The sequence below is a fragment of the Megascapheus bottae genome, chromosome 6 (genome assembly GCF_031878675.1).
Source record: "Megascapheus bottae isolate mThoBot1 chromosome 6, mThoBot2.hap1, whole genome shotgun sequence".
In the NCBI taxonomy this organism is placed as follows: Eukaryota; Metazoa; Chordata; class Mammalia; order Rodentia; family Geomyidae; genus Megascapheus; species Megascapheus bottae.
In genome coordinates, this window is record NC_143514.1 from 71584774 (window position 1) to 71609683 (window position 24910).

Genomic DNA, 24910 nt, shown 5'->3' on the forward strand with positions numbered 1-24910 from the left:
CGCCCGCCCGCCTCCACCGCCGCCGCATCCCGGCTCCGGGGCGGCGCTGACAGTCTGGTCCGCGCCGGGCAGCGGGCGCAGCAGCGCGCAGGGCGACCGGCAGACACGGAGGCAGAGCCCCGCCGCGCGCGCCCCGGCCCGCGCCCGGCGCTGCGCCCCAACTCGTTCGCGGGGCGTCCACCTGCCGCCCCGACGGGAGGCCCTCCGGGGCCGCAGCCGCTGCCCGGGGGCCGGGCGCCCGCCGCCGCACCATGAGTCCCCGCTCGTGCCTGCGATCGCTGCGCCTGCTCGTCTTCGCCGTCTTCTCCGCCGCCGCGAGCAACTGGCTGTAAGTTGGGCCGGGACCGGCAGGGCAGGGCCGGGCCGGGCCGGGGCCGGGCGGGGCGGGGCGGGGCAGGCCCTGGGGGCAGCGGCCGGTGCCAGGCGACGCGGGGCAGCGGGCGCGGGGGGCGCCCGGCAGGTGTCTCGACTGCCGGACGGGAGGCTCGCTGGCTCGCTCGCTCTGCCTCCGGCCGGAGCCTCCTCTGGAGTCCCCAGTTCCCCTTCTGCTGGGGTCCAGCTTAGCGGCACCCATACGCTACCCCGGGCACCCGAGGGCGCCAAAAGGTGCGAGTGTGGCGCCGGGCGCAGCCCCGCAGGACTCTAGGACATAATAGCAGGTTAATCCCGAGGAGCGAGGGGCTCGAGCTCCCCGCGCCCCGCCGCGCCGCGCCGCGGGCCGGGCTGGAGACGTGCAGGGACCTGTTTCAGCCTGGGGGACCCGAGCCAGGCGGAGGAGGAGGGAAGGGACCGGGACACCGAGCCTCTGAGAGCCCGGGGCTGTGCTCTCACCGGTCCTTAGTTCTCCCTCGAGCGGAAGAAACTCCTTCTAGCCCCTGAGAAGGACAACGGCCACCTCCAGGCGAGTCTTGCCCACATGGAGGGAGGGGTAAGCGCTGGAGACCCGTCTTGCTCCAAGGCTGGAGCTGCGCTCTCTGGGCTCCCCGGAAAGGGGTGGAAGGCTTGCTGAGGGGTGGGGATAAAGGAGGGTGGAAGGGATGAGCTACAGTGAGCTGGACGGGAGCAAGAGGACGCTGGACTCCTTCAGTGCTCGGCTGTGACACTTCCCCCTGCCCCGAGCTTAACCCTGGCCCCAACTTCTCCTGCCCAGAGCTCTGCCCCCATCCTCTGTGGGCAGCCAGTGGGGAGCCAAGCTTCCAATATTGATCTGAAAAGCACCGAGGTGGGAAGGGAGGAGGGGGGAGGATAGCCAACAGTGTAGCGGGGTTTCCATGGAGACAGCGGGAAAGGGGGAAAAAAAATCTCTCGGCATCAAGACCAAAGAACAAATATCTCCCATGAAATTGCCCCGTGTCCAATGACTGCTGCTGTGAGGTTATTGTGGCCAGCCAGGGCCCTGCAAGCTGGAAGGAAGGCAGTGTGTTGGTTGGGGGGTCAGAGCCACCCAGGGCTTGGGGGACTGGAGGTGATGTGGAATTCTCCCAGCTGTTCGAGAGCGAGCCCAAAGTGGCTGGGAAGCTTTTGTTTTTCTTGGAGCCTTAATTTGATTAACACTTCAGGAGCAGTGGCAGAGTGGACATAAACCAGGGCACCCACACCTCCTCCTCTCCCCTCCATCCCCAGTGGGGCCTGGGTTGCCTGAGGATTGGAGCTGGATTTGTACTTGACTGGGAGAGCCAGGGTCCCAGACACTGGCTGGGAAGTACATGGGCTCATTGCTGGCAGTCTCCAAGGCAGACTGGGAAAGAACAAGAACTAGGTCTGACTTCCTGGGCACCCAGGGCGGTTGGCACATGTGACCCAGGCCTTCTAGGAACTCACGAACATCTATAGAAGGAGGTCTTTCAGGAGAAGCTCTAGTTCTTTGGCTCCCTGTGCATATGGGGAAACTGAGGCCCAGGGAGAAGCAATTTGTGAACTCAGAATTGAGAGCTGACCCCAGATAGGACTATCTGCCCTTCCCCGAAGCTGTTCTAAAGTTGAATCAGTGTGACTGATTCACCCACCTTCAGCCACGTCCATGCCCAGAGCCTCCAGGTGGGCATCCCCAGCTCTGGGGGCTCAGGGGAGGGAGGATTGCCAAGCACAGGGAAGTCCAGCTCAGCTCAGGAGGTTGGAGACTATACCTTGAGTGTAGAGGGGTGTTGGGAGTTGAGAGCTGTGGCAGCCTGGAGGGAGAGGAGAGGTTGGCAAACCTGTTCTCAAAACTGCAATGGTTCAGGCTGTCCTAGCTTTCTTCAACCCAGCTTTGAGCAAGGGGCTCTGCCCAGCCCAAGGCCAGAGGAACAGGGGCTCCCCAGGACCCTACCCAGCCAGAGAGGCTCTGGAGGGAATGGTCCACCGCCCCTCCACCCCCAGTCATAGCTACTACCTCATCCTTAACGCCTCCATTTCCTGCTGGTCCAAGACCAGCCTCCATCCAGAGCCGAAGATCTAAGCATAAGGACCAGATAGAGGCAAAAGCAGGAATGAATGAGTGATAGTGTACATGCCTCTTAGCTGGCAGGTGACAGAAAGCTGTGCTCTGCGTCCAGTTGGGACTTTCCCAGGTCAGGTCACATTGGAATGATCCCATCCCAGAAATGGCCTAAAGGCTGGAGAGTTGTGACGATAATAATTATCATGGTAATTCCTATTGCCCGGCACAGGTGGCTCACACAGTCCTAGTAACTCAGGAGTCTGAGATCTAAGGATCACAGTTTGAAGCCAGCCTGGGCACAAAAGTCCATGAGATTCTTATATCCAATTAACCACACACAACAAAATCTGGAAGTGGTAGAGTAGTAGCCTTGAGAAATAAAGCTCAGGGAGAGCAGCCAGGCCCTGAGTTCAAACTCCAAGACCAGAAAAAATAAATCCTACTATAGTATTAAAATCCTGACTATACTGAAATTCCCCGTTATAAATGAGATGATTCAGAGTCACAGGAATACATACCCAAAGCCACCATGCTGGTAAATGGCAGAGACGTCTGACCTAAAGCTGCCTCTAGAGGGATCAGCTTCAGGCAGACAGGCAGCTGTCCATTTTGACACGATGATGGCACTGTGTCTTGTGGAGGGTAAGCCAAGCTGGAGGCCTGGCCCCAAGAGGATGGCTGGCAAGGGACAAGGCCTGGGTGTCCCTGTACCTGGAGACAGGCTTCCATCCAGGGTAGATCAGCAGGCCAGTTGCAGAAGCCAGTGCTGCCTTTTGTCTCAGAAGGATACTGGGCTTGAGGGCAGGTGGGGGGGGGGGGGGGGCAGGTGTCCTGCAGCCCGCAGCTGTTGGGCAGGACAGCGCCTGGAGCTGTAAGGGCTCAGTAGCCTGAGGCTGGGCAAGCCCAGAAAGGCTGGATGCTGTTGATTAGGCTCCTGTCTGGCACCTGGTGGGAACTGACAGCTTGTAGCAGCTCCATTGGCCCAGAGGGGAGGGCTAGGGGGTTCACAGCCCATGGTGGAAGGCCTGGCCTTGGCCCTGCCATGGAGCCCAGCACGGAACTGTTTATGAATCATTCCTCCCACACTGGGACTACAACCAGGAGTTAGGAGACTTGAGTTCCAGCCCTGTGCTCCATACGGGTGGCCTTGGAGAGGGGAGCACTTCAGTCCTCTAGGCCACAGTCCTTAGCAGCTTGTTCTGAATCCCAAATGGAAGTTCTGGGAAGAGTGAGGGAATGCTGAGATTTCAGCATGAAGGGCCAGTGGTATGCTGAGTAGGGACCAAGTAGGAGAGGAGAAAGATTGTCACATTTCTTAGGCAGGCTAGAAATGTGGCTCCAAGCTAGGTCTGTGGGACAGACAGCGTAGCTCCCATCTCAGCTACTGCCACTGCCCAGCTAAGTGTCCTTGAGCTCTTGGAGCCTCAGGTGCTGAACCTGAAAAAAACAGTACTCATTAGTGCAAATGAGTGGTGGCAATCAGGAGGAAAGAGGGAGCCCATGCAAGCAGTATGCTGGGCACAGTGCCAGGCACACCAGTGGAAATGGCAGCCTTTGGCAGCTGCTGGTTTCTGAAGGCTGTAGCCCCCTCCTTGTTGATAGGGATAGTGGAAAGACATTGACAGTACCCCTGCTTCCCTAGGGCACTCCAAAGCCATTTGTCCCAAATGGCCCTATCTGAATCCTGCTCTTCAGTTAGAACCCCAGCAGGAGCTTCATTGAGCCAGAGAGACCCAGGGTGGCTCACAGGCAAATCCTGCTCGCCAGAGATTGTTACCAGGCACACACTTAAGTGCCACCAGAAGAGGCAAAAGAGGCATCAGGCACCTTATTGGCTCCAATCCCTACAGGTAACATGGTCCAGCCAAGTTCCTATATGCCTACTTGCCCAGGGAATATGCAACTTTTCTCGTCATAGGGGGAGAAAATGAGGCTCACCTTCCAGGGCACAATTCATGGGCCCGAATGTGGGCACAGTCAGGCCAAATGTGTTGCACCAGTCCCCAAAGAAAGCTGTGGCCCGATCCTTCCCCCCAGAAACACCTCATCAATCCCCAGCTGAGAAGAAGCCCTCCCTCCCCCCTGAATCCTGAATCATCAAGACCTAGCTGTAAGCCTGCATGGCTTACACAGTGACAAATACTAACATGTCCGGTTGTTGACACCAAGATTTCTCCTGACTGTGGCTCCAGAACCTTCTTCATCGTGGGTCTGTCATATACATTGGAGAGTGATTGACAGCATCCTGGGCCCCTGCCCACTGGATGCTGCCAGTAATACACACACACACACACACACACACACACACACACACACACACACACACATCTCCCTCCAGAAGCAATCAAAAATATCTAAAGAAAGCCAGGCGCTGGTGGCTCCCATCTAATCCCAGCTACTCAGGAAGCTGAGATCTGAGGATGAAGGTTCAAAGTCAGCCTAGGCAGGAAAGTGGAGCCGTGAATCAAGTGGTAGAGTGCTAGCCTTGAGACAAAAATAAATAAATAAAATTTAAAAAGCCCAGGGACAAGCCAAGTCCCTGAGTTCAAGCCCCAGGACCAGGAAGTGAGTAGAGTCTACAGAAAGCCAGTGCCTAGTGGCTCACACCTGTAATCCTACTACTCAAGAGGCTGGGATCTGAGGACTGCAGTTCAAAAAAAAGTAGAGTTGTGGCTCAAATGGTAAAATTCCAGTCTTGAGTGAAAAAGCTAAGGGGCAGTGCCCAGGCCCTGAATTCAAGCCCAATACTGATATTAAAAAAAAAAAAATGTCTGAGCTGGGTGCCATTGGCTCATGCCTGTAATCCTAGCTACTGGGAGGCTGAGATCTGAAGATCGTGGTCGAAAGCCAGCCTGGGCACAAAAAGTCTATGAGAGCCTCATCTTCAATTAACCACCAGAAAAACTGGAAGTGGTGCTGTGGCTCAAGCGGTAGAGAGCTAGCCTTAAGCTGAAGAGCTCAGGGACAGCATCCAGGACCAGAGTTCAAGTTCCATAACAACAACAACAACAAAATTACAGGCATTTCCAAATGTCCCAAACCCACACAGCCTATCGCAACCACCCCGCTACGGCTACTTCGGCCCCACTTCAGAGGTCCCAAGGGCTTAAACTTGACTTGCTCTCTCATGTCCATGACTTATAGTTTGCATCCTCCGCCTGTAGAGATTCCTAGTAAAATGGCTTGGCAGTGTGGCTTCTGTCACACGCTAATCTCCCAGGGTCCCTGCCCTGCCTGGCTCACACCTGCCATGTTCCAGGTGCTTATTCATGCTGGGTGGATGTGTTAAAGAAGACTCTGTCTCTGTAGAGGGTCCAGCCCTGACAAATGGTAGCCCATCTGCAGAGGCCTCAAGTAGGAGGGAGGGACTACCTGCTCTAGGCCCAAGTGATACCCAAATGCACTGTGGTGCACACAGGAAACACACCATGGGCAGTAGATCTCCAGCCCCCTCTCCATACCCTAGCCAGGGCAGACCTGGGGTCAGCCTTCCACAGTGAGGGCTAGGAAACCCAGGAGCAGTCTCTGCCCCCTCTGGAGGGAAGGTTTGCTCAGGTGGGAGCTACCGAGCTGCCTACTATGGTTTCATTTCTTTCCTCAGCCCTGGCTTAGCAATTGAGCAACTCAGCAGGCATCTGACAAGACAGGGTTCCCCAAACCTGTCCTAACCTGCCCAACTCGGGCCCTGTGGGTACATTTGAGTATTTGCACCCAGCCTCCTCCTCCTCCTCCTCCTCCTCCTCCTCCTCCTCCTCCTCCTCCTCCTCCTCCTCCCCCCACTCCCCCCCCCCCCCAGTTCCTCCTCTCTAGGAGGAAGAGATGGATCTGAGCCAACAGGGCACAGATTGGCCAGGGTGGGGGTGACAGCGCCTGGCCATTGGCCCCTATGGGTCACCCCTCCGCTTGCTGCTCTGCTCAGCAAATGCAGCTGGAAGGCGGAGCTGCAACCCGAAGTTGCTTCCCAGATTTCCACAGGAGTTGCCAGGTTTTATCTCTGAGTCCTGAGCTCCATCTTCTGTGATTCAGTCATCCCCAAGAAGCCTTGCTTGCTCCCCTGCTGTGACCTCCCCAACACCCTCTTCCCCTGCAACCCCTCCCTACCTCCCCCACCTCCTGGCAAACACAACACCAAACTCTTTTCAAAGTTCCCTTCAACTCAGAGCCCCTCCAGCGCAGGGGACCTGGTCTTGAGAGTGGAAGGGAGGCTGGAGGGAAGGAGGAGGGAGGGAGGCGCCCTGTCTGCTCCTCCCCATGGCTCACTCACGTGTATCCTTCCTGGGGCCCCTTTGCAGCTGGGGATTACCAATGGCCTAGAGGGGCCTCTTTCTTGCTGGGACTCGAAACCGTCCTTCAGATGCCATCTCTTTTCTTTTTCTTTCTTTTTTTTTTCTTTCTTTTTCTTTTTTGCCTGTCCTAGGGCTTGAACTCAAGGCCTAGGTGCTGTCCTTGAGCTTCATTTTACTTACAGTTAGTACTCTACCACATGAGTCACAGCACCACTTCTGGCTCTTGCTGAGTAGTTTCTTGAAGATAAAAATCTCATAGACTTTCCTGCCTGGACATCTTGAAACCCTGATTCTTAGATCTAAACCTCCTGAGTAGCTAGGATTGCAGGTGGCATAGGTACCATTTCTCACTCTGTGTTCCTAGCACCGGCCTTGTGATCCCCAAGATGAGGTCCTGGGAATTCATTCCCCCAATTTGGAGAGAGCAGAGTTTTCCCCTCCCATTTGGAGTCTCCCCCATCCTAGGACTCCAGACAAGTCACAGATATCAATGTGGGCCAGTGGGAGAGCAGGGAGGGTGCCTGAGGACGCTGAGCCTCCAGGTGGTAGAGCATCTGATCTGTCCCCTTCATGCTGGGCATCTACTGGGCATTCTGCTGGGTTCTGTGGTGGAACCAGAACTCCATCCTGGGTCTCTTGTGTCTTTCTAGAACTTTCCTGTAGCAGATGAAAGTAGACCTGCAGCCCCACACTGCTGCCCTCACATTCTGTGTAGGAGAAGGGGCCAGAGAGAAACCAAGAGCAGCCTACCTGCCCTGTCAGGTGGAGCCACCCAAACGCCAGGCAGGGTTGGCTGGTGATAGATGTGCCAGTGTACCAGGCTTGAACTAGCTTTTTCACTTAAGGCTTGAGCTACAGTTCCACCTTCCCCTTTTTTGGAGGTTAATTGGAGATAAGAGTCCCATGGACTGTCATGTCTGGACTGCCTTTGAACTTCAGTCCTCAGATCTCAGCTTCCTGAGTAGCAAGGATTACAGGTGTGAGCCACCAGGATCCTGGCAGTGTGTCCCTCTTTATATCCCACCCAGCCCCTCCACCAGCTGGGGAGGACATCTCATTAGGAACTAGAGGCCACAGGGCATGAAAGGATCTCTGGGTGGGTCTGGGCAAAGGAGAAGCTATTTGCTGCCAAAATAGAGGGCAGGGTGAGTTCAGGAAGCACCTTAGCCCTTTGACCCCGCTCACCCTGCAGAGAAGGAAAATTCCCACCTCGTGTGCCAGGGCTCAGACCCTGCATTGCCAGGTCTGAGCAGCTTCTTGGCCCTGAGCCGGTCACCAGCAACCCTGGGAGGCAGGGAAAGGGAAAGGGGAGAAGCGCTCCGATGGGGAGAGGAGGAGGAGGTGGAAATGGGGTGCTGAGGAGCCTGAGTAAAGGAGACCAGGACTCCCAGGAGAAAGGAGAGGAGAAGATAGCGCTAAGGGCAGACACATGCAGGGCCTTGAGAAGGCCTCATGTTCCTCTGCAGCTGAGGGAAGTGCAGAGAGCCTGGGGACTTTGCCTAGGTATTGGAGGCCCCCAGTGAGTCTCATGCTAAGGCTGAGAGGAAGCAGGGGAGAGGTACTTCAAAGCCCCACAAATCCACAAGCTACCGTGTGGCCACCAACAGCTGCCCCTCACCCCTAGGGGATTGAAGATGGTGGTGGCATCTCCTTCCATGGCTCCAGGGCCACAGAGACCACAGACCCAGATAACGGTCCCTACAGCCACATGATCACCAAGACATCTCCCTTCCCTGTGCCCCTCACTCTTAAAAGTATCCCATAATTCAGAAAAGTCCTGTCCAGAAAAAGAATTTTTTTGACCAAGTACTTGCTCAGATCATCATCTGGGGACACAAAATTGTACTGGCCTAAATGTCTTGAGACACCTATGGAACTTGAGCAGTCAGGTATCCAAACCCAGGAGCCAGAATGCCAAAACTGGAGCCACCTCTGACTGGTTGTGCCACCTACAGTATATATCTCTTGAGCCTCCTCTATAAAGGGAAAAGACAATAATATATACATATATCTATATTTATACACACACGCACACACACACACACACATACACATGCATGTACAAGCATATACACATAGCCACCCCTGCACTGTAGTACTATGGATAGATTGAGGCCTGAGGCTGCTGCTGTCTGAGGCTTCTGGTGATCTCTCAGTCCCCAGATGGGAACAGTGTCCCCTTCTTATCACCCCTCACTCATCTCCCCAGTTCTCAAAGGGTCAGACAAAAATGGGTCCAAAGCTCCAAAAACTTGTTTAACTCTTCAGACTTGCTTGGAGATTCTCTTTTAAAATATGCAGTCTTTATGTTCTAAAATCTAAGTGCCAGTGATTGTATATAGAGATTCCCTTCTTGAATACCTGTTTGTTGAACACTTCATTTGAAATATGATAAAAAAATCAATATTAATAAATTCTTTAATAACAAAAAATATATGCAGTCTGAGACAGAAGCTGAAATGACCCCCTTGGAGTGCCCAGCTGGGGAAAAGTGCAGAACCCAGGTCCAAGAGGGCTGAGAGAGCCCTGCAAGAGACCGGGGTACAGAGACAGGCTGATGGGCTGGCCAGAGCCCAGCAGAGGGAGCTGCGTGTGGGATGGAGGGAGGGGTGGCAGATGTGATGCCCACCACAGGGAAACAGCTGGACAGCAATAACCTAGGAAGAATAAGACTACAAACAGAGGACCAGTGATTCTCTCTCTCCAGTCTACAGATAAACATGTCAAGGCCCCAAGATTTTCACTACTTTGTGTCCGATGGCACAGAAATGAGATCCTAGCCAAGCTAATATTCCACGTGCCTTGCATGCCCCTGCCATGAGGGATAGGAGACACCTTAAAGGGAACATAGCCCACTCCAACAGTGGTTAAAGAAGCACTCAGAGAGCTGACATGACTTTGGGGTGTTAAGGACTCTGGGGAGATGAGAACCCCTCCCTACTCCCCCAAAATACCATCCTAGATGTGGGGCTGTGATCACTCTTCTTCCACCTGCCCATGTCTCCCAAGCAGTAATCAGTTGCAGAAACTCCAGTTCCTTCTGCCTCCCCCTCCTGCCTGCTTGGCCTCCTTCCTCCCTGAACTGCAGGCACAACCTTTCCTGAGGAGGCTCTAAATGTGGCCTAGGCAGGCAGGGAGGCCAGAAGGAGGGGGCAAGAGAGGCCTGGGCTGGCGTCCCAGCCCCCACCTGGATATCCACAGAACCACTGGCCAGGGCACTGACCCAACTCTTCCCCTGCTCTTCTCCTCTTGCCACACAGAGCCTGGGCAGAGCAGCAGAGGTGCAGGTTCTCCTCTAGGAATTTGTATATTTTATTTAAATTTAAGAGAAAAAAAAAAAGCAAGCAAACCTGGAAAAGCTTGGGACAAGCCCAGCTAATTTTAGTTTCTAATGAAAACAGCAGGTGGCCAAGAGGATCTGATCTCCCTGGCAGGGCCAGGGCCCTCCAGCTTCTCAGGCTGCAGGCACGGGTGGCTGGGGAGGGCCTTCTGGGAGGAGCTTGGAGGACCTGCAGCCCCTGGTAGAGAAGCCAGGCAGGCATAAGCTGGCAGCAGCAACATGAGCAGCAGTAGGGGCAGCCTGAGCTGGTAGGGAAATCTGATTAATGGCACGGTCACGCCCGGAGTCCTAGGTGGCCGAGGCGGCAGGTGGCAAATTGCTAAGCCTATGCTCTGCAGTGGCAGCAAGAAGCCCTAAAAAAATGTGACGTAGCAACTAGGACCTGAGAAGCAAGCATGATCAGGTGCCACCACCACAGGCCCAGCCCAAAGGCAGTCATCGCCCATGAGGCCCTGGCTCTGACCCTCAGGAATGGCTTGTGTAGCCGATATTTGAGCCTGGCCCAGCTCCCAGGTCAACGAGTGGCACACGTGTCTCTGGGGGAAAGGTTGAGCCACTGGCAGGCACTGGGAGTAGATTCCAGAAGCCTTCAGGAGCACTTGGGCTCAGCCCCAACTGCCTCCACGCCCTCAGCAGCTCCATCCAACTCCTTGCCCCTACTCCTTCCTGCCCTGAGGACATACCTTGCAAAAAGCATGTATGGACTGTGCCCTGGGCAAGGACAGATTCAATACAAGGCAAGGTGTCAGACCTTTAGCTCCCCAGAGTTGAGAGTCCTAGCTGCTTGCTGCTCACCAGCTGTGGGACATTAGACGGCTCTTTTCTTCTCTGTAGACCTCGACTTGCTCATCTGTAAGCCAGGCACTAACCACCAGACACCAAGAAAGCCAGCAGACACCGTGTAGGCAAAGCACCCCAGCCTGGCACTTCTTCAGCTCTAGGTCCCAGTCCCTCAACCCCCAGAAAAGCCTCTCAGGTCTAAAAGGGAGGGGGTGATGGGAGGCCAGGCCTCCCATGCATGGAAGGGCAGCTGTTGTACCAGAAGAAAGAAAGGCTGGATGGAGGCATTGGCACCACCAGAGGCCCCATCTTCCTGGCCCCAGTGTCTCCCAGGCACACCAGCCTAACAGCACACCCTCGCCCCACTCCTGCCTCCACGTGTGTTTCCAAGGACAGGGCTCCTTAGGGCCATCTCCCTCCTTCAGTGGTAAAGGCTCTAACTATCAGCTGGCATGGGACCCACACCCTTGTTCTGTCAGTGGAAAGAAGACTGCCAACTCCACACCCATTCCCATTCATGGTGCCCATGACAAAACAGACTCTGGGGCTTACACCAGGTCACGGTAGGCTGCTAGCTAGATCAGGCCTCCCACCCTGCTCCTTCTGCAGATGGACCCCCCTGCCATGAATATCTGCCTGCATCAGGAGCCTGGGCCCAAACACACCAGACCCTGCCATCGGCTAGATGTAGAGGGAACAGAGGTCTACTTAGGGACCAAGCTATGCTGTGCTTCTGCATCAGAATAAAGAAGCCCCCATCCCGTTCAGAGAGTCCACACCTAAGTTGGGGGTGGAGGGGAAGGATCTAGTACACTAACCCCTGTTCCCTCACCAAAAGACTGCCCAGGGCTTCTTGAACACGGACCTGGCCCACCGCCAGTAACTGAGCTCTTGGCGCCCCCTGCAGGCCAAGCACAACAGGTGGGACTGGCTCCATAGGGAGGTCCCTTCCCTACAGCTGGCTGAAGTAGGGGTTCCTAGGCAGGGCTGAAGAGCAGGAGATAACTTTTCTACATGCCCCCTTCTCCTACCTCGCCACCATCCTCCCATGTCACCTGCCTTCCGAGAGGCTCGCCTGAACCCTAAGTGGACCAGCCAAAACTCTACCAATCCTTGCACATCCTTTGGGTGTGACCACGTAGAGATTAAAGTGGGGGGTGGGGGGAGACAAAGAACATGGGGAGTTGAGCTGCCTCATCTGAGAATACCCACCTGCCAGTGGCCCAGTGGGGGAAGCCCCCATTGGCTGTGCCCAGCCAAGAGATCAGTACACAGCTACACCAAATCATGGGGACCTCTGTCCCACCCCTCACTGGCTGCATGAAAGCCACTTGGTCCCATAGGCAGGAAGGGGCAGAAGTGACCCATCTGGGGGGCTGATGCCACCTATAGGACAACAATGGTGTCCTAGGCTGAATCCCTGAGCTCAGCATCACTGGTGCTTAGTCACGACAATCTTCTCCAGGCCGTTGGCTTCTCAGTGGGACCCAGAATTGTGTCCCAAACTCAGATGCACACCAAACCTCATCTGAAGCAGGGCCCAACACCTACTCTTCCCACCAACCCTGCAGATGTTTCCGAGGAATAGTCAGAGTCCAGAATCATCTGTTAATCCAATCCATGTGGCTGCTTTTGGCATATTTCCAGAGCCAGGAGGTGGGCCACCGAATGCACCTAGACCAAGATTCTTCTGTGGAGGAAACTCAGTTCCTAGGGTTTCAGCCCACAGTGTCAGCCCTAGTCCTTGATCCACAAAGAAGAATTTTGCTGCTACCCAAGGCCAGGACCTCAGACAAAGCCTGTCCTTGCCACCTGTTATTAGCTATGACCTTTTACACAAGGCAACCTGCTTGTCCAGGACCCAGTTTCTTTCTCTTTAAAATGGGATTTCAAGCCAAGCGCTGTTGGCTCTTGCCTGTAAGCCTAGCCACTTAGGAGATCTCAAATCTCAGCCTCCGGAATAGCTAGGATTACAGGCATGAGCAACCTGTGCCCAGCCTATCAAACTCATGTGCAACTCATCACTAAACAGCTGGAAGCTGAGATGTGGGCTCAGGAGCTAAAGCACTAGCCACAAGTCAAAAAGAAAAACAAGAAAACAAACAAACAAAACTCAGGGACAGTGCCTGGCCTCTGATTTCAAACTCCAAGACCAGAACCAAAAGACAAAAGGCATGGGCAGAGGTGGGGAAGGGGGACGGCAGGGTGTGTCATTGGCTTGATGAGGATTCAATGCAATAATGACAAGTATTTAAACCCAATCCTAGTTAGGTTCCTTGAAAGTTACTTCCTATCATTATCATTTTTTAAAAGTCCCCTATTTTCATAAAACTTATTATTTACTTTCTGATTCATCTCAACCACTAATGACTGAATTTAGAAAAACAATGGTGGGTTCTTGCCTTATATCTTGGGGTCCCCAGACTCTGAGAGCCAGGAGGTTTAGGGAGCACAGGCCTGTCCCTTTAGCAAGAAGAAAGTCAAAGCCAGGACCAGCCGCTGGGAATAGGTCAGCTCCCCAGAACTTAGACATGCAAAGGGGAGGGTGGCTGAGGGAGACAGCTCTTCATGGCACCCCTCTCCCATCCTCCAGGTACCTGGCCAAGTTGTCCTCGGTGGGGAGTATCTCTGAGGAAGAGACGTGCGAGAAGCTCAAGGGCCTGATCCAGAGGCAGGTGCAGATGTGCAAGCGTAACCTGGAGGTGATGGACTCCGTGCGCCGTGGTGCCCAGCTGGCCATCGAGGAGTGCCAGTACCAGTTCCGGAACCGGCGGTGGAACTGCTCCACCCTTGACTCCCTGCCCGTCTTTGGCAAGGTGGTGACACAAGGTGAGCCAGCAGGGCTAACTGAACCATCCTGTGTGGCGGAGTTGGGGGAGCAGGGGCTCAGGTACCAGACAGGATTGACCAGGCTTCTCGAAGAGTGAAGAACAACGTCAGGCTTCCCGCCTACCTCCTGCTCTTTCCCTTTAACAATCAGCTTTGGGTGTGGGAGGCCATCTCATGGACTGTATGTTTGGCAATGTACAGAATGAGATAGCTGTGATGGAGCAGTCCCAGGCACCCTATCTCACACCTGTAATCCCAGCTACTCAGGAGGCTGAGATCTGAGGATGGAGGGCTGAAGCCAGCCTGGGTAAGAGAGTCTGTGAGACTCATTCTCCAAACCCGGAAATAGAGCTATAGGTCAAGTTACAGACCACTAGCTTTGAGCAAAAAAGCTCAGGGACAGTACCTGGCCCTGAGTTCAAGCCCCAAGACTGGCACATGCTCATGAACACACACACACACATACACACACACACACACACACACACACACACACACACACACACACACACTGATGGGACAGCTCCAGCTCCCATCCTCTCTAGCTCACAATCCAGTGAGGGACACTCAACCATAAGAGGAATGGCTTCTGTGCCTATAAAAGTATGTGCCACATATGGGCCAGGTGCTGTTTTAAAAGTTGTCATCAGTCCTTTGAGTCAGGCTTCCATACTGCAAAGGAATAAGTGGAGCACACAGAGGTTACATACATCACACTTTAGCACAGGGTCTCAGAACTGGCAAGTGGCAGAGTTGAGCCATGAGCCCAGAGGCTCACATATGGTCTGTGTATGGAGGAAACGCCTCCCCTGGCCAGCAGCAGGATGTTCAGGGAAGGCTTTCACACAGAGGCAGGCCCATAGCAGCAACTAGCAACAGGGAAAGGTGGGCCAAGGCGTAGACGTTCCCGGGTACTTCCTCCAGAGCTACCAGGTCAAGCTCTGCCCCTGAGGCAATGCCATAAGCCTGTTGCCTTTCTATTTCCTGAGCATGAAGCTGACCCTTCAGAGCCAGCAGCTGTCCAAAAGGCCCTTTGACTTGCATAGGCAATGAGAAGGGGTGGCCTAGGCCAATCTTTGTCTTGGCACCTGAAGGCCTGGATGATCAAGGAGCCTGGCAAACCATTCGCATGTTGTTGGAAACCAGCTGTGATAGAAACCTGGAAGCCATTCTCCTGGGAGCTGGCAAAGGCCAAAAAGGCAGGACATGCCTTGCTTTGCTGAACTTTGCTGCTCTTGAAAAACAACAGAGACCATCCGGGAAGAATTTCCCAGGATGATGGTACCCAGGGATGGCTGGTGGGCAAGGCTCCAAGAGCCAACTTCAGGTATAGACCATGAGCTTAGAAGCCCCTTGCACAACAGTACATATGCAGCAGGGTTTCTAGAAAACCAGTACCAACCAATTCCAGCTTTTTGGTCATTAATTGCAGATAAAAGAACTAACTGCTCACACACTTAACTGCCCAGGCTAGCCTTGAACTGCAACCCTCATATCTCAGACTCTTAAATAGGATTACAGGTGTGAGTCCCCAGCTCCTGGCACAACTCTGAATTCTTATTGTGAAGAATGGGTCCTCTCTCTCTCTCTTTCTCTCTCTCTCTCTCTCTCTCTCTCTCTCTCTCTCTCTCTCTCTCTCTCTCTCTTTCTATCACACACACGCACACACATTTTTTTGCTTTTTGTTTTTATTTCAAACCTAGAGAAAAGTGGCAACAAGGAATTATATACTCAAATCTCCAATCCTTTTCACTTACTATTCTACTTACATAGATAGGAGTACCTTGGGCCAGGAGTTTGGCCTAGTGGTTAAAGTGCTTGCCTAGCATGCATGAAGACCCGGGTTCAATTCCTTGGTACCACATACATAGAAAAAAGCCAGAAGTGGTGCTGAGGCTCAAGTGGTAGAGCTCTAGTCTTGAGAAAGTCCAAGGACAGTGCTCAGACCCTGAGTTCAAGCCCAGGACTGGCAAAAAAAAAAAAAAAAAAAAGGATAGGAGTACCTCCTCTGTGGAATTCGGGGGCCTTCAGTACTTCAGTACTGAATGACATGCTTCAGTACTCCTGGACTGCAGTGTGTGAGGTCCTCCCAAACCCTACTCCTTCCGAATTCCTAGAAGGCTTTTTGATGGAAGGTCCAAGACTAGGACTTGATTTCAGTACATGATGCTTTTGCTCACTGACTAGAGCTCAACCTCTTGAGCCCTTTCTCCAAGGCCCCAGAAAGATCCTTGAGCTCTTCCCAGGCAAGGGTGACAGGGACAAAGCAGAGAGAGGAGAATACTCAGGGAATGATAGGAAAGGGGAAGCGTGATGAACACTGGCCCTCAGGACCTGTGGACAGGTGCATTCCTCACCTATGGCAGGGCCTTGGGCAAGGTCCACCCCATTAGCAAATTCTGGGAGAAACACTGTAGAGAGTCTGAGTTGGCTGAGTGAAGGTCATGGGAGCTGAGACTGGACTGATCATCTCTTCCCACTCACCCTCTTCCTTCTTCTTAGAAAAGTTTTCAGCTGGGCATGATGTCTCTCGCCTATAATTCTAGCTACTCAGGAGGCTGAGATCAGAGGATCTTGGTTAAAAGCCAGCCTAGGCACTAAAGTCTGTGAGACTCTTATCTCCAATTAACCACCAGAAAACCCAAAGTAGAGCTGTGGCTCAAGAGGTAGGGTAGTAGCTTTAAGCTGAAGAGCTCAGGGACAACACCCAGGCCCAGAGTTCAAGTCTCATGACCAACAAAAAAGAAAGGAAGTGAGGGAGGGAAGGAGGGAGGGAGGGAGGGAGGGAGGGAGGGAGGAAGAAAGGAAGGAAGGAAGGAAGGAAGGAAGGAAGGAAGGAAGGAAGGGAAGGAAGGAAGGAAAAGTTTTCAATGCTTTCCACTGAGCAAGAGGAAAAGGACTCAATCCAGCCCCAAACCTGAGAAAGCACCAGGGTGGTTATCGAGTCTCCTCTGAGTCTCTGTATCCCTACCCGTCACATGACACCTCATAGGGTTGTCCCCAAGGCACAATGGCACAATGGGTAGGAAGTATCTATGCTGACCCATTCTCACAGGTAGCTGTTGCTCTGGGCAGGCCTCTTGTCCCCAGCTCTCAGGAGAGGACCTGGCAGGTGCACATGCATGCAGACACACACTCATTGCCTAGCTCTGTTGGTGGGGGGGGGTGGCTCAGCATGAAAGAAAGCTAACCGATTCCTTGGTTCCAAGCCAGGGGTTACTTAGCAAAAGAAGAACAGGAGCCCAGTTGGTTGAGGGCCTGTCAGATCACCTTCACAGATCACAGCTCTGAGCTGGGGATCCTGTTCCCAGCCTAGCTAAGGAAAGAGAAGACAGGACCAAGGCCTTGGCTCTGCCAGTGTTTGACTATGAGATCTTTTGCAAGGTCCATCCACTGGGTACCAGTCCTGTGAGGATTCAGGGAACTGGTACCTGTAAAGGGTTAACTGACTCCCATGGGACTTGGGACGAAGTCTCTACTACTGCTAGCATTTCCAGAGGTAATCAGACCCAAACAGATGCCTTGCTCTAGGAAACTGAGTTTGTGCTCTAGGCTGGAAAACAGACCATCTTGGGGATTCATGAGGGGAAAGTGGTAGGTCTTGGCTAAGGAGACATGAAGGACCAGAAGAGGACTGGCCTCCAAGTTTTAGCTGTTGCCTAAGCCTCATGCCTAGCCCAGCACCTGCCTGCACAAGTGTGCATGTGTGGACAGGATGGCTGGGGTTTAAAGAAGCAAAGGTATGCTGACTGGCTGAGCCAGATGGGAGGGGTGGGGGAAAGGTGACAAAAACTCTCTTGCTGTCTTCCATCTTGAGGCAGTATATCAGGCCTCTCTGTGAGCTCCATCAAGCCCCTTGTCCCCAGAGAAGACTTAGAGGCCTGGTGTCCCTGCAGATTGAATGGCAAACTTGGAAGGCAGTGTGGTGCCCAAGCTGTCTGCTCTAAAACTACCCATCACACTAGGCTGGACTTAAACATCCCTCAGTCCTGGCATCATGGGTGACCCAGACAGGAAGCATTCTTTCCTCCGGGTGAGGCCACAGGGCCACAGCCCTTTGTTTTCTGTTGTTTCAATGCTGAGGTTTGAGCTTAAGACCTCACACTTGCCAGACAGGCACTCTACCATTTGAGCCATGTCTCCAGCTCTTTTTTTTGTTTTTGTTTTTGTTGGTCGTGGGGCTTGAACTTTAGACCTGGGCATTGTCCCTGAGCTCTTCTGCTCAAGGCTAGCTCTCTACCACTTGAGCCATTCGCCACTTCCTGTTTTCTGGTAGTTAATTGGAGATAAGGGTCTCACAGACTCTTGTGCCAGGCTGGCTTTGAACCTCAATCCTAAAATCTTCGCCTCCTGAACAGATAGGATTACAGGCGTGAGTCACTGGCACCCAGCTACCAGCCCCCTTTTGTACTGGTGATTATCAAAGTCAGCTCTCCATTGATATCCAGGCTGGTTGGGCCAGACTGGAATCTTCCTACTAGTGTTCCCTGCATTGCCTCTGATACATCACTATGTCTGGCCACTGTACTTCCCCTACAACAGGGGGAAAATAGGCATACGCCACTGGACCCAACCTTAGTTGAGATGGAGTTTCACATTTCTTTTACACCTGATAGGCTTCCCCTGATCTCTGCCTCCTAAGTAGCTAAGAATATAATCTTGAGTCTCTGTATCAGGCCTCTGTTTAGCTTCCAATGTCATCAAATAAGTGGCTGGAGCTCTAGGGAAGTATACCCCAGGGACATCTCCAGGCTAGAAGTTCCTGGAGGCCACAGAGGCTACACAGAGAAAACAACTGGAAGATGAAACTGCCTGAAGCCCAACTTGGACACTGTGAGGCAAGCAGTAGACAGGCCTAGAGTCCTGGGAGGGTAGTAATAGGAATGGGTGGTGGGGGTTACCTGTAGAGACAGTACAGTCGTCCCCATGTTAGAGTTGGGGAGACAAGAGGAAAGCCATGCTGTATGACAATCTTTTTTTTTTTTTGGCACTCCTGGTGCTTGAGCTCAGGCCTAGGTACTGTCCCTGAGCTTTTGCTCAAGGCTAGGACTCTACCACTTGAACCACAGTGCCATTTCTGGCCTTTTCTGTTTATGTGGTACAGGAGAATTAAATCTAGGGCTTCATGCATGCTAGGCAAGCACTCTACCACTAAGCCACATTCCAGCCTGCATGCGAATCTTAACAGGGATTTGACCCAATGCTTTACTACTCCCAGGTTCTCCCTGTCCCTTCAAGCCAAAGAGGTTACCAGGAGACACCACCACTTAAGACTCACTGAGTCAGACTGAGAAATACCAGAGCCAGGTTCATTCCCTGACCTCCACCAGACCCCGACCCACCTGCTGCCTGGGAATGGCCAGGCCTGAAGCTTTCTTTGTAGACCATCTCAGCCTCAGCCAACTCTCCGAGCACTCCTTCTTTCCTTGTCAGGACAGGCAGTTCCCAGTTCCAGCTAACAGTTGGCCATTTGCTATGCTAAGGAACCTGGGCAAGTGCTCCGAGCTGACCTTTGCTTCTCTAGAATAGAGCTGACTGCCAAAGTTGTCTTGAGCCCTGGACAGCACGTGGGGAGGCCCTGGCACACATTGGGACCTCAGGAATAACAGCTATCATGTCTGCAGAATTGTTCTGAAGCCCTCACCTGCCTTAGCCCCTTGAGAAAGATGCCAATGAGGCTAGACCCAGAGGATGCACCAGAGAACAGAAAAGGCTAGCAAGAAGGAGCTGAATGTGGAGAGGGCAGAGGCCTGGTGGGAAGAGAAAAGGGCTGCAGGGCAGTGGCAGACACTTGAGAGCTCTGCCTTCCCCAGCCAGGACAATGCAGGCTTTTCTACAGGTGTATGCTACTGCCTTGCTGGCAATGGCAGGCTGGCCATGTACTTCCCTGTGAAAAATCTCAGGAAAACAGGCCTTGTTAGGTCCTCCACTAGACAACAAGCCTGCAGCCTAGGCACCTGGGAAGATGGAACCCCAGCACCAGAGTCCAAGGGCTGAAACCTAGGGCCAGTGGGAGGCCAGAGGAGCCACCACTATTGGGGCAAGGCAGCATGCCACATCCTCCAGGCTTCCTGGACTGAGTACAGAAATCACCTGCTCCCGCCCCTAGTAAAGAATCCATGGAGCTGAGCCGGGAGTGTAGCCTAGAGGTGAAGTACTTGTGTAGCATGCACGAAGACCTGGGTTCTTCCTAGGTACCACATACATAGAAAAAGCCAGAAGTAGTGTTGTGGCTCAAGTGGCAAAATGCTAGCCTTGAGCAAAAAGTGTCCAAAGACAATGCCCAAGCTCTGAGTTCAAGCCCCACGAATGGCAAAAAAAAGAATCCATGGAGCAAAGTGAGCCTCTCCTGCAGCATATGAAGTTTACCCCAAGAAAACCCTCCTGAAGGTAGGAGGTGATGGACTCCATGCATGTCCCTGGTGTTCAAGGCCATGGTCAAGGAAAAAGGTCTATAGAGTTAGGATGCCTGAGTTCAAATTCTGACCCTGCCACTTCTTGGATGTGCCTCGGTTTCCACATGTGTACACCAAGGGTTGAAAGTATTCACACTTTAAGCTACTGTGAAGAATAGACAGCCGACTAGTGGGGCATGGGCAGTGCCAGCACACAGCTGTGTGGAAGATCAAAAGATTATCTTCCCTCAAGTCTTTTGAGAGGTCAGTCCCAGATGTCCATGTTCCCCTGAGGCAAAGGGAACCTGGAGTCCTAGTAGATAGATGCTGGTTTAGGGAATAAGGTGTGGGGGGGTCTCCCTAAACAAATTCAAAGGGAAGATAACACACACCCCCCAAAGCTACTACACTTAGGTCAGCCCAGAGTGGGGCTAAGCCAAGTACTGTCTAAGAGTCAGGAGCAGCTGAGGAGAAGGGACCCCACAGCAGGAAGAACAAAAGCCCACCAGGCCCCTCAGCCCTGTCTCCTGCTTTGACTGCCCCTCCCCCTTGGTCTTTGGGGCAAAGATTTGTGCTGGTTCAGGCCTGGAAATGCCAGAAATACCAGAGACTGAAGTAGTCTCTCTCTGGGCGGCCACAGTATAAAACCAACCAACATGAGCCTGCTATTAACCTCCATTAACTTGGAGACGATTCCATCCCAGACTGTTGAGGCCCCATTGCTCCAGCCAAGCCCCCCAATACTAGCCCAAAATGGCCAAACAGAGAATAGGCAGTGGAATGGGTGATGGTGGTATCCCCAGCTTAAGGATAACAACAACAAGGAGTCCTGAGAGTTAGGGGCCAGCTGCCACCCACCCCAGTGCTCAGCCTTGGCTGCCTCTCTCCACAGACAGGCACAGAGAAGGCAATTGTTCCCAGCTGACCACGGTGACTGCTCCCCAGGGCAGCTGGGAGCACAGGCCTGGGTGTCACAGAGGTAACTGCCAAACATGGGGCCGAAGCCTGCCCCCACCACTCTTGCGGACACAGACCCTGTAGCAAGACACAGAAGGACAGTCAGGACACAGAGGCCCCCACAGGGCCCAGGAGAGGAGCAAGGCCTGCTGTCTGCTTGTACACACAACCCCACCTCACCCCCAGAAAGAGACTCCACAACAGCTACACTCTCCCTCTGCCCCCCCCCCACCCGGCACCATTCCTAGGAGGATAAAAACATCCATTCAGGCAGAGGAGGAGGGCCTGCACCAAAATAGCATCACTGAGCAGCCATGGCGAGGACGGAACCGCCACAGCGGAGAGGCGGGTGGACCTGTGCTGGAGCGACTCCTGCTTCAGTGGCCTCCTGGCCCTGTGGCAGAGACCAAACCCTTCCTCCCTCCAGACCTGAATGTAGCTGTCAATACCCTGGGGTGGGTCAAACTGGGGTGGGGGGAGAGATTTGAGTGCAATAGACACCCCTACTCCACAGTAAAGTACTAGGAGCTGCTGTTTAATTCACCAGATTTAATATTCAGCCATTTTGAGCAATGGGCCTGGAGAAGAGCCAGGGTGGGTCACAAAGATGGAATGCCTCTCAGCCGGCAGCATCGGGAGTTAGCTCGCCTCCTGAGCTGGCTTGGTCTCTCATAAGATGGCCTGATTATCACTCTTCTTCAGGAGCTGAGTGGGTGCAGGCCATCTGCTTGGTCCAGCCACGTGCAGTATGACAAGCGCCAAAAACCTCTCTGTAAAATGGGGCCACTGTGGGGAGGGTACGCAGGTGTGACAGTGTGGGCAGTGCCTGGAGCACAGTAATTAAGTCCAGCTCTTGGGGGCATCAGAATAAGCATCCACTCGGTATCTGCTTGTGGTTTTTGCCTGCCGTGTTCCCTCCTTAGTCTCCAGCATACAGCAGGCCCCACTGACCCTTCCCTCCAGAAAGGAATGAGTGGAAGAACCCCAGGACCCAATCCTGACCTTCTCTGCCTTCCACAGGGACTCGGGAGGCAGCCTTCGTGTACGCCATCTCTTCAGCAGGTGTGGCCTTTGCAGTGACCCGGGCATGCAGCAGTGGGGAACTGGAGAAGTGCGGTTGTGACCGGACGGTGCACGGGGTGAGCCCACAGGGTAAGCACAGGAGGCGGTCAGAGGGCGCTGCTGGGGCCTTGGACCCCAGTCTGTACTCACCACTCCCTGTGGCCTTCTGCCCTTCACACCCTAGGCTTCCAGTGGTCAGGGTGCTCAGACAACATAGCCTACGGCGTCGCCTTCTCCCAGTCCTTTGTAGACGTGCGAGAAAGAAGCAAGGGGGCCTCATCCAGCCGGGCTCTCATGAACCTCCACAACAACGAGGCCGGCAGGAAGGTAGGGGAGCCCTACCCCTACAGCACCCATCCTTACAGTCACTTAGGAAGTGCTATTCTGCTTCTCACAGGCACTGGGTGCCTCCCTCTGGGGGCTAGGTGGGAGCAGATATGACACAAGGTAGGTGGTGGTGTTATTAAGTAGGAATGGGCACCCGTACACACACGCGCGCACACACACACACACACACACGACTAGAACTTGAACTCTTCTATCACCCCAGAGTACCCACAGCACCATCCTCCTTCCAACATCTAACCCCCAGGGTCCTATGGTGATGGCACACAGGGGTGCCCTCCCACCCACATCCCAGGTTACTCACTGTTTCCCGGGACAATGCCCTTCAGTGTTTCTCCTTCAACTCAGGTGCCTCAAGTGCAGGAACATCACACTCAGCTGTCCCCAACACTGCCTCCCTGCTCAGCATGGCATCCCATGGGTGTTCACTACCCACCCTTCTGGTTTTACAGCACCAGCCCCCAGGATTCCTGGGGTCGTGGTATCCTCCTAATCCATGTGGCCCCTCTCCAGCCTCCACTGCCACTTTCTGATGGCCCCTCTCCCGCTTCCTTCTCTCAGGCCATCCTGACACACATGCGGGTAGAGTGCAAGTGTCACGGCGTGTCAGGCTCCTGCGAGGTAAAGACATGTTGGCGAGCCGTGCCACCTTTCCGCCAGGTGGGCCATGCACTGAAGGAGAAGTTTGATGGTGCCACTGAAGTGGAGCCACGCCGCGTGGGCTCCTCCAGGGCTCTGGTACCTCGTAATGCTCAGTTCAAGCCGCATACAGATGAGGACCTGGTGTATCTAGAGCCCAGCCCAGACTTCTGTGAGCAGGACATGCGCAGTGGCGTGCTGGGCACGAGAGGCCGCACATGCAACAAGACGTCCAAGGCCATTGATGGCTGTGAGCTGCTGTGCTGTGGCCGTGGCTTCCACACAGCACAGGTGGAGCTGGCCGAGCGCTGCAGCTGCAAATTCCACTGGTGCTGCTTCGTCAAGTGCCGGCAGTGCCAGCGCCTCGTAGAGCTACACACGTGCCGATGACTGCACCCAACCTGTGCCCAGCAACCACCCAACTGGCCCTGGGGAAAGGCCGATAATTTAAACAGTCTCCTACCACCTACCCCAAGAGATACTGGTTGCATTTTTGTTTGTTTGTTTTGGTTTGATTTTTGGGTCCTCATTTTATTTATTGCCGAAATCAGGCAGGAGACCCCAAGGGCACCAACGGGGGGCCTTCCCCAAAGCCTCAGCCTTTGTGGCTGCCACTGACCAAAGGGACTCTGCGCATACCTCCGGCGGCCCCTGGGGCGGAAGCCGATCTCTCAGCTGTTCCCTGTGTCCATTGTTCAACTTGCAGACTGAAGGTGGGTCACAAGGAGCATTCCAGCCACACGGCTACGGAACCCACCCTCTAGGGAGAACAGGTGCCATCTTGATGGAAGATCACCAGGGGAAGAAGAAGTTCAACACTTCACCCCACACATTCACCCTGGGAACTTGAGCCTGGAAACTAGGTCCCTCAGACTTCCTGAAAAGGGAAGGAATGGGCAAAGGCTCATTTCAGCTTTCACCAGGCAGCTGGTATCCAGCCTCTGTGGCACCTTCCAGGCAGGAAGTACAGCTGAGGCCAAAGGAAGGACTGCAGTCCCTCCCCACAGCCCAGCCTACCCCAGCTGCCACCTCGGAAGGGAAAGCTCCTCCACTCTCCAGACCCTCCTAGGCATGAGATTAGGCTGCCATCCTGGTTCACAAGTCACATCCCTGTGTGAGTCGTCCCTCACAGTGCTGTCCTCTGTGAAGCAGAATGGAAATCTCACAGACAGACGGGAAAGAGCTGTGCACAATCCTCCCTCCCCTATCTCACTCTCTTAACAAATTTATTGAGTGAATACTGTGCCCCTGTACCAGGGCATCTCCCTGAAAGTCACAGCAATCCTAGGAGAACACAGGGAGGGACATACCCTGTTCACAGCAAGAGCCATACTCACTGGCTTCCCATCCTGAGATGGGCAGAGGCCAGTCAGGCTCATCCTTGGGTCTTCTAGTGTTTGAATCTTCTTGGCTAGAAGAAAAGACCAGGGAAGCCGCAGGAGCCAGAGGCCACCAGCTGGGCCAGAGCCTACATGGCTGCAGAGGAGGACAGGCTGTGAAAGAAAAGATGAACAGTTGGAAGGTGGCCTAGTCAAATCTCAGCAGCTGGGCCACTGTCACCCCAGGACCTCCATGTTTCTAGAGCCCCAGATACTATGAGTACTGCAAGAAATTCACCAAGGGATAGCCCCAGCGGCCAGGGCACACCTGTCAACTCAGAAGGTATGCCAGTCCAGCCTTCTGGGAACAGGACACACACAGACTCAACTGCTACTCAGTTGAGCTCCCAACCAAGGAAATCACTGCCAGCCTAGTCTCCAAACTGCCCACCCACTGGGACCCTGGGCAGAGGGCAGAGGTCTTCTTGAGTTTCAGAATCCCCTTTGGAACTCTGAAGCCACCCCCTCCCCCCATGCCA

The 24910-nt window shown here is 53.8% G+C and overlaps 1 protein-coding gene across 1 annotated transcript; it reads left to right on the forward strand.

Moving 5' to 3' along the window:
• The first annotated feature begins 251 nt into the window (after positions 1 to 251).
• Wnt4 (Wnt family member 4) lies at positions 252 to 24401 on the forward strand. Its single transcript, XM_090333873.1, has 5 exons — positions 252 to 328; positions 13419 to 13654; positions 22027 to 22158; positions 22253 to 22395; positions 22975 to 24401. The coding sequence occupies exons 1-5, from the start codon at positions 252 to 254 to the stop codon at positions 23440 to 23442; spliced, it is 1056 nt and encodes a 351-aa protein (XP_090189999.1). The 3' UTR covers positions 23443 to 24401.
• Positions 24402 to 24910: the final 509 nt, after the last annotated feature.